Source organism: Chiloscyllium plagiosum, chromosome 1, assembly GCF_004010195.1.
Source record: "Chiloscyllium plagiosum isolate BGI_BamShark_2017 chromosome 1, ASM401019v2, whole genome shotgun sequence".
In the NCBI taxonomy this organism is placed as follows: Eukaryota; Metazoa; Chordata; class Chondrichthyes; order Orectolobiformes; family Hemiscylliidae; genus Chiloscyllium; species Chiloscyllium plagiosum.
In genome coordinates this window covers 539,128-552,704 of record NC_057710.1, presented here as the reverse complement: position 1 = coordinate 552,704, position 13,577 = coordinate 539,128, and the positions used below count along the sequence as shown (strand labels likewise).

Genomic DNA, 13,577 nt, shown 5'->3' with positions numbered 1-13,577 from the left:
ACATCCTTGTAAATCTTTTCTGAACCCTTTCAAGTTTCACAACATCTTTCCGATAGGAAGACCAGAATTGCACGCAATATTCCAGCAGTGGCCTAACCAATGTCCTGTACAGCCGCAACATGACCTCCCAACTCCTGTACTCATACTGATGATGGAGAGCAGACTGATGGAGTGGTAATTGGCCGGATTGGATTGTCCTGCTTTTAATATACAGACAACCATCACACTGTCCTTGTGGAGACAAAGTCCCCACCTTCACATTGAGAATACCCTCCATTGTGTTGTGTGGCACTGTCACCCTGCTAAATGGGACAGACTTCAACAGATCTAACAACTCAGGACGGGGCATCCATGAGACACTGTGGGTCATCACCAGCAGCAGGACTGTACTCCAGCACAATCTGTAACCTCATGGCCTGGCATATCCCCCACTCAACCATTACCACCAAGCCAGGGGATCAACACTGGTTCAATGGAGAATGCGGGAGGGCATGCCAGGAGCAGCACCAGGCAGACCTGAAGATGAGGTGTCAGCCTGGTGAAGCTACCAAACAGGAATACTTGCATGGCAAACAGCATGAGCAGCAAGTGATAGACAGAGCTAAGTGATCCAACGATCAGTGGATCCGATCTAAGCTCTGCAGTCCTGCTACATCCAGTCGGGAATGGTGGTGGATGTTTAAACAACTTATAACTAGAGGAGGCTCCACAAATATCCCCATCCTCAATGATGATGGAGCCCAGCCCAGATAAGGCTGATGCATTCACAACAATCTTCAGTCAGAAGTGCCAAGTGGATGATCCATCTCAGCCCCTGCCAGTGATCCCCAGCATCACAGACACCAGTCTCCAGCCAATTCAATTCACTCCACATGATATCAAGAAACAGCTGGGGACGCTGGTTACTGCAAAGGGCTATGGGCCCTGATTACATTCTGGCAATAGTACTGAAGACTTGTCCTCCAGAACCTGCTGCTCCCCTAGGCAAACTGCTCCAGTACAGTTACAACACTGGTATCTACCCAACACTGTGGGAAATTACCCAGGTATGTCCTGTGCATAAAAAGTAGGACCAATCCGACCTGGAAAATTTCCATCCCATCAGTAAAGTGATGGAAGGGTCATCAACAGAGCTATCAAGCAGCACCTGCTCAGCAATAACCTGCTCAGTGACGCCCAGTTTGGGTTCCCCCAGGGTCACTCAGCTCCTGACCTCATTACAGCCTTGGGTCAAACATGGACAAAAGAGCTGGATTCCAGAGGGGAGGGGAGCGGAGGGGAGAGGGGCAGTACTGACATCAAGTTAACATGTGCCATCAAGGAGCCCGGGCAAAGCTGGAAGCCATGGGAATCACGGCTGGTTGGAGTCTCTGCCAGGGGAGTTCCACACGTGCCTGTGTTGGCACCACACCATTCATGATATACATGAACGAGCTGGACAAAGAAACTGAGGGCATTGTTGCAATGTTTGCAGTTGACACAAAGACAGTTGAAGGGGCTGATAATGTGGAGGAAGTGGGGAGATTAGAAAGGACTTGGACAGGTTAGGAGAATGGGCAAAGAAGTGACAGATGGAGTACACTGTGACAGAGTGTGAGGTTATACACTTTATTCGGGCATGGACTGCTTTCTAAATGGGGAAAGACCTCTGAAATCTGCAGCAAGAAGGCACTTGGGTTTACGATTCTCTTCAGGTTCACATATAGGTTCAGATGGCAGTTGGAAAGGCAAATGCAATATTAGCGTTCATTTCAAAAGGGCAAAAATATAAGAACAGAGATGGACTGCTGAGGCTGCAAAGGCTTGGTCAGACACATTTGGAATATTGTGAGCAGTTTTGTATGGAAGGAAGAACGTGTTGGTCTTGGAGAGGGTCCAGAGAAGGTTTACAAGAATGATCCTGTCATATGGGCTTGTCATATGAGGATTGGTTGAGAACTCTGGTCTGTAATTGATGGAGTTTCGGATGAGGCGAAGGGGGAGCAATCTGATTGAAGGTAACAGAATCCTGAGGGGCCTGGATAAAGTGGATGGTGTGGAAAAGGTGTTTCCATCCGAACAAGAGACTCAGACCCAAGGGCACAGCCTCTGGGTGAAGGGACGGAGAGGAATTTCTCCAGCCACAGGGTGGGGAATCTGTGGGACTCATTAATGCAGAGGACAGGTCATTGAGTGTATTTAAGGTGAAGTTAGAGAGGTTCCTGATGAGTAAGGGGACAAAGGGCTATGGGGGAGAAGCCATATTGACGTATTGAAAGACCAGCTGATGAGAGTTCAGGCCCAGCATGTCCCAGTAAGGAAGTGGGACAAGGATGGCAAGTTCAGGGACCCTTGGATAACGAGGGAGGCTGTGAATTTAGTCAAAAGGGGAAAAGAAACACATGTAAGGTTCAGGAAGCTAAAATCAGAGAGGGCCCATGAGGAATATAAAGGGAGCAGGAAGGCACTCCAGCAGGGAATGAGGAGAGCAAGTAGGGGCCATGAAGTGACCTTGGTGAGGAGGGTTAAAGAGAATCCCAAGGCATTCGATAGCTTACTTAAATACAAGAGGATAACTAGGGAGAGGTTAGGGCCACTCAAGGATAAAGGAGGGAACCTGGGTTTGGAGCCAGAGGATGTGGGTGAGACCCTAACTGAGTACTTTACATCAGTGTTCACCCAGGTGAAGGACATGGGGGATGGTGAGACCCTAACTGAGCACTTTACACCAGTGTTCACCCAGATGAAGGACATGCGGGATGTGGGTGAGACCCTAACTGAGTACTTTACATCAGTGCTCACCCAGGATTCTATAGATAGGTGGTTGACCTTTGTGATTGTCTGGGCCAAGTTCACCACTCTCTGTAACCGTCTCCAATCTTGAATGGTACAGTTGCCGTACCAGGTAGTGAGACATCCAGACAGAATGCTGTCAATGGCATACCTATAAAAGTTGGCGAGGATATTCACCGTCATCCCAAATTTCCTCAGCTGCCTGAGGAAGAAAAGACGTTGTTGGGCCTTTGTAACCAGTACGTCCACATGAAGAGTCCAAGAAAGCTTGTTGTGGATGACCACTCCCAGGAGCTTGACACTCTTCACTCGTTCCACGTCTGTGCTGTTAATGTGTAGGGGGGGGCATGAGTAACATCCCACCGAACGTCAATAATGAGTTCCTTGGTTTTGCCGGCATTGAGAGCGAGGTTGTTCTCAGTGCACCATTTTTCCAGGTCTTCCACCTCCCATTTGTAGTCTGTTTTGTTGCCATCTGAGATTTGACTGACTATGGTGGTGTCATCAGCGAACTTGTAAATGGTTAAAGTCTGGTATTTGGCAACGCAGTCATGGGTATACAGTGAGTACAGTGAGGGGCTGAGTAACCCTGCGGGGGATGAAATATTGTCCCCAAACTTCACTGACTGTGGCCTGTGGGTCAGGAAACTGAGAATCCAGTTTAGATTAGATTAGATTGCTTACAGTGTGGAAACAGGCCCTTTGGCCTAACAAGTCCACACCGACCCTCCGAAGAGCAACCCACCCAGACCCATTCTCCTACATTTATCTCTTCACCTAACACTATGGGCAATTTAGCATGGCCAGTTCACCCTGACCTGCACATTTTTGGACTGTGGGAGGAAACCGGAGCCCCCGGAGGAAACCCACGCAGACACGGGGAGAACGTGCAAACTCTACACAGACAGTATCCTGAGGCGGGAATTGAACCGGGTCTCTGGCTCTGTGAGGCAGCAGTGCTACCCACTGTGCCACCGTGCCGCCCACTTGCAGAAAGTGGGGCTTGGTCTGAGATCACTAAGTTTAGTAATCAGTCTTGAGGGGTTAATAGTGTTGAATGTTGAACTGTAGTCAGCATGATTAACGAGGTAGAGCAGTGGATGTCATTTACTTGGATTGACAAGATTCCTCATGGTCAGCTCATCCAGAAGATTAAAATGTATGAGATCCACAGTGATTTGGCCGCATGGATTCGGAATTGACCTGTCCAGAGAAGGCAGAGGGCAGTGGTGGAAGGGGGATTTTCGGGCTGGAGGTCAGTGACTAGTGGTATTCCGCAGGGATCCGTGCTGGGACCTCTGTTGTTTGTGATATATATAAATGACTTGGATGGAAATGTAGATGGGTTGGTTAGTAAGATTGCAGATGATACAAAGATTGGTGGAGATGTGGATAGTGTAGAAGTTTGTCAAAGGATGCAGTGGGATATTGATCAGTTGCAATATGGGCAGAGAAATGGCAGACAGAGTTTAATCAGGGTAAGTGTGAGGTACTGCACTTTGGGAGATCAAACATTAAGGAAAAGTTTCCAGTCAATGGCAGGACCCTGAACAGCATTGCTGTACAGAGGAATCTTGGGGTTCAAGTACATAACTCCCTGAAAGTGGCCACGCGGGTAGGTAGGATGGTAAAGAAGGTGTATGACATGCTTGCTTTTATTGGTTGGGAAATTGATACAAGAGTCAGGATGTCATGTTACAGCTTTATTAGATTTTGGTTCAGCCACACTTGAGTATTGTGTTCAGTCTGGTAGTCACATTCCAGGAAGGATGTGGAGGTGTTGGAGAAGGTGCAGAAGAGGTTTCCCAGGTTGCTGCCTGGATTAGAAGGTATGAGTTGTAAGGAGAGGCTGGAAAAAACTGGGGTTGTTTTCCCTGGAGCGGCAGAGGCTGAGGGGAGACTTGATAGACGTCTATAAAATTGAGATGCATAGTTGGGTTGATGTCAGGGTCTTTTTCCAGAGTTGGAATGTCTAATACTAGGGGGCATATACTTAAGGTGAGAGGGGGAAAGTTTAAAGGAGATGAGAGGGACCAGATCTTTACACAGAGAATATTAGGTGCCTGGAATGCATTGCTAGGGGTGGTGGTGGAGGTAGGTACGATAGGGGCATTTAAGGGACTTTTAGACAAACACATGAGTATGCAAGGAATGGAGGGATATGCACAAAGGCTGAAGGGATTAGTTTAATTTGGCGTCATGGTTGGCACAACATTCTGGGCCGAAGGGCCTGATCCTGTGCTGTACAGTTCTGTGTTTTATACAATGACAGAAACATCCCAGTACCATTCCCTTTCCCTCTTGTTTGGAGCCAGTGTTGGATCCAGTTTGCCATCTTGCCTTGGATCCCATGGGCTTATAACACTTTGAACCAGCCTTCCATGTGGGACTTGTTAAAGACTTTACTGAAGTCCATGTAAACCACTTCAACTGCACTGCCCTCACCAATATATTCCGTCATTTTTTCTAATGACTCCATTTAATTAATCAAACAGGATCACCCCCGACTATCTCTGATCAGTCCCTGCCTTTCCAATCAATGATTAATCCTGTCTTTGAAAATTGTTCAATAATTTCCCTCTCATTGCTGTCAGTCTTTGTGCTCTGTAATTCCCTGGCCTATCCTCGCTGACCTTCTTGAACAAAGGAGTCACATTACCTATCCTCCAGTCATCTAGCACTTCACTTGTGGCCAGCATGGTATTAAATATCAGCAGCCTGGGACACATCTCATCAGGCTTTGTCGATTAATGCACCTTTATGGCTGCTAAAATATTTAATACTTCCTCCTTATTGATCACAACATGCTGTAGAACCTCACCATCTCATCTGGCTACAATGTCCTTCCCCTTTGTGAATATGGATGAGGAATATTCATCTAAGAGCTCACCCACGCCCTCGTGCTCCAAGCACAGGTTGCCCCTTTGGTCTCTAATTGACCCCACTGTTTCCTGGTAATCCTCTTACGATTAGAATCCATATAAAATACTTTGGTGTTTTCCTCTTTGCTATCTGATCAAGATATTTTGTGGCCACTCTTTGACCTCCTAATTTATTATCTTAAACAATCCCCTCCCTACAAACATTCCATGCTTTTGAAGGTCCTGCTCAGATTTTAATGCTCTGCTCCTTCTTTTTCTTTATCAAACTCTTGATCCCTTGATTTTCAGGAAAAGGTCAGGCAACATCTGGGGACAAAAATCAGAATTAATATTTGGGATCTGGTGATCCTTCCTAAGAACTAATGGTCATGAGGAAAATGTTGGTTTACATGCAGCAGATAGAGTGGGGCAGGGGGTGGAAGAAGGCAATCAGGAGGTGGGGGTAGAGCCTAAAGAGAGAACAGTTGGACAGCCAAAGGAGTGGATAACAATCTGGCTGACAGGGTGAATAGCTGTTAGTAGGGACTGTTAGTGACTGTCAATGAGAAGTGTGTAAGAGCAGACTGTGTGATAACAAGGCCTGGGGTGTGGGGTAGGGGGCTAGGATATAGGAGAGTTCAAGCCCTGAGTTATTAAACTCGATATTGAGTACAGAAGGCTGCAGGATCCGCAAGAGAAAATGAGGTGCTGTTCTTAAAACATATGTTGAGCTTTGTTGAAGTACTGCAGCAAACCTGAGGCAGATATTGGCCACCAAACGGTGGTGTTATACAGTCGTAGAGTCATAGGGATGTACAGCACGGAAACAGACCCTTCGGTCCAACCCGTCCATGCCGACCAGATATCCCAACCCAATCTAGTCCCACCTGCCAGCACCCGGCCCATATCCCTCCACCCTCTGTCTTCTTTCAGCAAGCCAATTACTGATCCAAACTGCTATGTCTCCCACAATCCCATTCCTCCGCATATTGTACAATAGCCTACTGTGGGGAACCTTATCGAACGCCTTGCTGAAACCCATATACACCACATCAACCGGTTTACTCTCATCTATCTGTTTGGTCACCTTCTCAAAGAACTCAATAAGGTTTGTGAGGCACGACCCCGACCCTTCACAAAGCCGTGCTGATTATCCCTAATCAGATTATTCTTTTCTAGATGATTATAAACCCTATCTCTTATAACCTTTTCCAATACTTTACCAACAACTGAAGTAAGGCTCACTGGTCTATAATTACCGGGGTTGTCTCTACTCCCCTTCACTACTATCCTTGATTGGCCCTGATCTTACTCTCGTCATTCTTTTATACCTTAAATACCTATAGAAAGCCTTAGGGTTCAAAGTTTGGGAGAAGATTTGTAGCTTGGGTGCTTGTTGTTGTGGTTCTGTTCGCCGAGCTGGGAATTTGTGTTGCAGACGTTTCGTCCCCTGTCTAGGTGACATCCTCAGTACTTGGGAGCCTCCTGTGAAGCGCTTCTGTGATGTTTCCTCCGGCATTTGTAGTGGATTGAACCTGCCGCTTCCAGTTGTCAGTTCCAGCTGTCCGCTGCAGTGGCAGGTGTATTTGGTCCAGGTCAATGTGCTTATTGATTGAATCTGTGGATGAGTGCCATGCCTCTAGGAATTCCCTGGCTGTTCTCTGTTTGGCTTGTCCTATAATAGTAGTGTTGTCTCAGTCGAATTCATGTTGCTTGTCATCTGCGTGTGTGGCTACTAAGGATAGCTGGTCGTGTCGTTTCCGAAACGCTCTACAGCTGCCTCCCACAGTCCAGTTTGCACATTCTCCCGCGTCTGCGTGGGTTTCCTCCGGGTGCTCCGGTTTCCTCCCACAGTCCAAAAATGTGCAGGTCAGGTGAATTGGCCACGCTGAATTGCCCGTAGTGTTAGGGGAATGGGTCTGGGTGGGTTGGTGTGGACTTGTGGGCCAAAGGGCCTGTTTCCACACTAAGTAATGTAATCTAATATAAAAATGGCTAGTTCTCCCTGTATTCCATGTGATCTAACCTTGCTAACCTGTCTCCCATGGTGGGAGACGAATGATTCCTTCTTTTTCTTAACCAAACCCTCAATTTCTCTAGTCAACCAGCATTCCCTACAACTGCCAATCTCCCAGTACCATCCTACAACTCACCCGCTTTATCCTCAACCACAACGTTTTCACCTTTGACAACCAGTTCTTTATCCAGACACATGGAACAGCCATGGGGACTACATTTGTACCCCAATATGCCAACATCTTCATGCACAGGTTTGAACAAGACTCCTTCTCTATGCAGGATCTCCAACCGACATTGTACACCAGGTACATTGATGACATTTTCTTCCTCTGGACCCATGGCGAGGGGACACTGATAAAACTACACAGTGACATCAACAAGTTTCATCCCACCATCAAATCACCATGGACTACTCTCGACTGTCTGTCTCATTCTTGCACACATGCATCTCAATCAAGGAGAGGCACCTCAGTAACTCACTCTACTGCAAACCCGCGGGTAACTTCACGATGCTACACTTCTCCAGCTTCCACACGAAGCACATTACAACAGCATTCCCTATCATAACCACCCTATTATTCTTTCAGATAACTGAGATCTCCTTGTAAACTTTTTCCTCACTTTTCCGCTGACAATTGTGTGGTCAGTAGTACAGTCCAAATAAGGTAATCATCCCTTTCCTATTTCTCAGTTCTACCCAAATAACTTCCCTGGATGTATTCCCAGCAATATCGTCCCTAAGTATAGCAGTAATACCATCTCTTATCAAAAACACCACTCCCCCTCCTCTCTTGCCTCCCTTTCTATCCTTCCAATAGCATTCCTATCCTGGAACATTAAGCTGTCAGTCCTGCCCATCCCTGAACCATGTTTCTATAATTGCTATGATATCCCAGTCCCATGTTCCTAACCATGCCCTGCGTTCATTAGCCTTCCCTGTTAGGCCCTTGCATTGAAATACAGTTTAATTTACCTCATTCTCTGCTTTGTTCCTGCCTGCCCTGACGGTTTGACTTGCTCCTTTTCCCAGCTGTACTAGTCTCAGATTGATCTCTTCCTTTACTATTTCCCTAAGTCCCATCCCCTCATCTTACTAGTTTAAATCCTCCTGAGCAGCTCTAGCAAATCTCCCTGCCAGTATATTAGTCCCCTTCTAATTCAGGTGCAATCTGTCCTCCTCATACAGGTCACTTCGACCTCAAAAGAGATTCCAATGATCCAGAAATGTGAACAGTTTTCCCCTGCACCAGCTCCTCAGCCACACATTCACCTGCCCTATCCTCCTATTCTTACCCTCACTAGCTCGTAACACTGGGAGTAATCCAGATATCACTACCCTTGAGGAAAGCCTTTTCAAATACCTGCCGAATCTCCTATATTCTCCCTTCAGAATCTTATCCTTTTCAATTACCTGCCGACTCCCTGCCGACTCCCTGCCGAATCTCCTATATTCTCCCTTCAGAATCTTATCCTTTTCCTTTGTTATGTTGTTGGTTCCAATGTGTGCAATGACCCGATGCTGGTCCCCCTCCCCCTTGAGAACGTTCTACACCCTCTCTGGGACATCCTTGATCCTGGCACCAGGGAGGTAACACACCATTCTGATTTCTTGTTGTCAGCTGCAGAAACGTCTGCCTGTGCCTCTGACTAGAGAGTCCCCTATCACAATCGATCGCTTGGAGCCTGACATGCCCCTTGTAACATTAGAACCTGGCTGTTTGTGCTACGTTCCCCTGAAAGTCTATGAACCCCTACATTTACCAAAATGGGATACTCATTTGAGATGGGGATATCCACAGGAGACTCCTGCACTACCTACCCCTTCTCTCCTACTTTTCCTGGCAGTAACCCATCTGCCTGACTGTATCTGTGGCTTTTCTCCCTTCCTATAACTGCCGTCCATCACAGCCCCTAGCTCCTGTAAATTCCTCGTTGCCTCTAACTGCTACTCCATCCCTAATCAAGAGCACATGACTCTGTTAAAGGGCATCTTTCCACCTTTACAATCTACAGAAAATAGCACAGTGCTCTCAAAACCACTGTTTCAGACAAACTTATGTTTTTTTTTAATTTTAATCAGGAGACTGATCTCAATAAAACATATAACCAAAAAGAACCTACTCTACTTACTATTAACAAAAAGATAGCAAGGTAAACTTAAAAACAATGCACTTTTCCGTTCCTGTGCTGTGACCTCTCCCACACAGGTTCCTCCAAGGTCAGCTGTGAATTTCACTGTTTGTTAATTTTTGTTTTAGGTGCACTCTGAAGTCCAGAAATACTTGAACTCAAACAACAAAGGCTTAGTTATGCTGATTCACTGCAGGGTCAGACAGCAGCATCGGTTTCTTTCTCTCTCTGTCTCAGACTGACCACGTGGTTCCCTGCCTTTGTGTCTCTCCTCCCTTTTTAAAGTGCCGTTGTTCTAATCCAACAGCTTGTAAAACAGTAATTATTGCTCCTGGAATTCAAGGAAATGACCTCCAACACCTAAAATGCCTCCAAAAAGGAGCAGCTCTTACAGCCACAATTGTTTCCTGTCCTCCATCTTGGATTACCCAGAATCCTGAAGTGCTGTGTAGAGCACCCACACTCTACCTGCAAGAATGACCTTGAGCTTCCAGTTGTCTGCTGCTTCAGCACACCACCCCCCGCCGCCCCCACCCCATCTTCCGCATGAAAACTGACTTTTTCCAAGCTACCATCGGGTCTGAGCAAGGGTCACCAGACCTGAAACATTAACTCTTGTTTCTATCACAGATGCTGCCAACCCTGAGCTTTTCCAGCAACTTTGGTTTCTTATTTACAGAATCTACAGTTTTTCTGGTTTATATTTGATATTCAGGGCTCCCTGGACTTGCTGCCCTTGCCCTTCACTCTCAGGAACACACTGGCCCTGAATCCTTACCATAATACTTGTAAAAGGCTCTCCCTTCCCAAATGTACACTGACCTGCGAGTAGCTGCTTCCAATCCTGTGTAATGATATTGAAATGGGCCCTCCCCTAGAATGGACACTCAAGCTCTGTGCTATCATTGCTCAGACCATAGTGGCGATAGTGAGAGATTATATCGGTTCTCTGGAGAAAAAGGTTGAATTCATGTGGTTGGAAATTAGAAATAGTAACAGGAAAAGTCACTGATCAGCGTAGTCTTTAGGCCACCATGTAATAACATCATAGTGAGGCAGTCAGTAAACAAGGAAATAACTGATGCATATAGAAATGGTACAGCAGTTATCATGGGGGATTTTAATGTACACATTGGTCAAACCAGCTCAGTCAAAGCATCCTTGAGGAGGAGGCCATAGAATGTATCTGTGGTAGTTTTCGTGAACGGTATGTAATGGAACCTAGGAGGGAGCAAGCTACCCTAGATTTGGTCCTGTGTAATGAGACAGGAATAAATGATGATCTTTGGTTCGGGATCCTCTTGGGAGGAGCGATCACAATATGGTTGTATTTAATATACAGGTTGGTGGGGTGGTGAGAAAGTAAAATCAGATACCAGTATCTTGTGCAGAAACAAAGGAGACTTCAGTGGGATGAGGGAGGAGTTGATTAAGGTGGACCAGTAGCAAAGACTATCCAGTGGGACAATTGAGGATCAGTGGAGGACCTTTAAAGCAATTTTTCACTGTGCTTAGCAAAAGTATATTCCGGTGAAAAGGAAGGGCTTTAAGAAAAGGGGTAATCTGCCATGGGTGTCTAAGGAAATAAAGGAGGGGTTCAAATTGAAAGTGAATCATACAAAGTGGCAAAGATTAGTGGGAACCTCGAGGATTTTTGAAGGTCAACAGAAATCCACGAAAAACATCTATGAAGAAAAGTATGTGAATTATGTGAATAAACTCGCTCAGAATGTGAAAGCAGGTAGCAAGGGTTTGTACTGATCTATGAAATGAGAATGGCCTGTTTCCACACTGTAGAGATTCTATGAGAAAGAGTGGCTAAGGTGAACATTTGTTCTTTTGAGGATGAGAAGGGGGATTTATTAATGGGGAATGAGAAATAGCCAAAGCATTGCACAGATATTTTGTGTTGGTCTTCACAGTGGATAACACTAATAACATGTCAGTAATTGATGACAAGGAGGTTATGGCAAGTGAGGACCTAGAAAGGATCATTATCAGTAAAGAGATAGTGTTAGGTATGCTAATGGGATGAAAGCTGGACAAGTCTCCTGGCCCGAGGCAAAAGTGAGGATTGCAGTTGCTGAAAATCAGAGTCTAGATTAGAGTGTTGCTGGAAAAGCACAGCAGGTCAGGCAGCATCCGAGGAGCAGGAAAATCGAGGTTTTGGGCAAAAGTCCTTCATCAAGAATTAGGCTGGGAGCCTCCGGGGTGGAGAGATAAATGGGAGGGGAACTGGAAGTTTGGAATTGGGGCGAGGTGGGGGAAGGGCAAATGAGGAAACGGTTGAAGTCCACATTGATGCCCTGGGGTTGAAGTGTTCCGAGGCGGAAGATGAGGCGTTCTTCCTCCAGGCGTCTGGTGGTGAGGGAGCGGCGGTGAAGGAGGCCCAGGACCTGCATGTCCTCGGCAGAGTGGGAGGGGGAGTTGAAATGTTGGGCCACGGGGCGGTGTGGTTGATTGGTGCGGGTGTCCCAGAGATGTTCCCTAAAGTGCTCTACTAGGAGGCGCCCAGTCTCCCCAATGCAGAGAGGACTGCAAATGCCAGCATCTGAACCAGAGTTTAGATCAGTGTGGTGCTGGGAAAGCACTGCAGGTCAGACAGCATCCGAAGAGGGGGCTTTTGCCTGAAACATTGATCCTCCTGCTCCTCGATGCTGCCTGACCTGCTGTGCGTTTCCAGCACCACTCTGATCTAAAAACTGATGGAATGTATCCCAGGGTCCTAAAAGAGATAGCAGGTGAAATGGCATGTCGCTGGTATGTACCATGACTGCTGGCTGTTTCCCCTTTTCCCCTTCCAGAATGTCTTGCAGCCACTCTGAGACATCTCTGACCTTGGCCCATCAGGGAAGCAACATACCATTCAGGAGTCTCATTTCCTGCCAGAGACTGCTCTGTTGTTCCCTTTCAAGTCCAGTGCCCGAAGCTCCTCTCCCTTTGTGCAGCAGAGCCAACCATGGTGCCATTAACTTGGTCATGGTCACTTTCCTCTGAGAGGCCATCTCTTCCCCAACAGTATCTGATGGTGGGTGGGGGAGGGTAGCCTGTCTGAGAGACTGACCATGGTTTAAACCGAGTTTTCTTCCTGCAATTTGCTGTCAATGTTCCTCCCCACAGACATTGACCGAGCTGGTGAGGCTCTCCAGTATTATTTGTGGGTTTACGCTGAGGTCACTGTTCTGAGCTATCAGAGGGAGTGGGGTTGAGGGTTGGTATAGGGAGCTGGGAAATAGATGCCGAACTGAATGTAATCCCATGTTGCAATTGTATAAAATAGAAACCTTGGGTCAGTTTGGATCGAGCTCATTTGAACTGTTCAAGGCAAATACCACTGTCAGGTTGGAACCTCATTCTTTCTGAGGGGTGCATCAACCCCAGTTAGTGTTCTCTGTTCCTCTTTTACAGAAATGACAGAGACCCCGAAAACCAGCAAGACGGTGAGTGATACTGTTCATTCTGTGGTGAGTACGCAATGCCTTTCAAAGACACCACTGTCCAGCTCCCAGTTTGGACCACTCGGAATACAGAGCATCCTGTCGCGATCTGATACTGAAGGCAACTCTGTATGTTTAGCAGTGACATAGATCAGGACAGACCTGGTCCTCTGTGGTTCAGATAGTTAATGTTTTTTATCTTCAGAATTCCTGCGCATAGTATGACAGGTGTAAAATACACAAGCAGTTAACCTCCTGAAGTTTGCTCTCACTCCTGATCCCTGCTATCTCACTCACTAACCCCCCACCTGCCACCTCCCGCTAAACCCCACCACCCCCTCCCCTAGTGCCTGCCTTC

General features: G+C 46.7%; 1 protein-coding gene across 2 annotated transcripts in view; it reads left to right on the top strand.

The window, feature by feature from the left end:
- The window catches only part of LOC122541044 (dynactin subunit 1-like), a 40,258-nt gene that overhangs the window by 7,342 nt on the left and 19,339 nt on the right, over positions 1 to 13,577 (top strand). For both annotated transcript variants that reach the window (XM_043677899.1, XM_043678648.1), the window contains exon 4: positions 13,191 to 13,222. In XM_043677899.1, the coding sequence (XP_043533834.1) occupies positions 13,191 to 13,222 (32 nt within the window). The remainder of the gene's footprint in view (positions 1 to 13,190; positions 13,223 to 13,577) is intronic.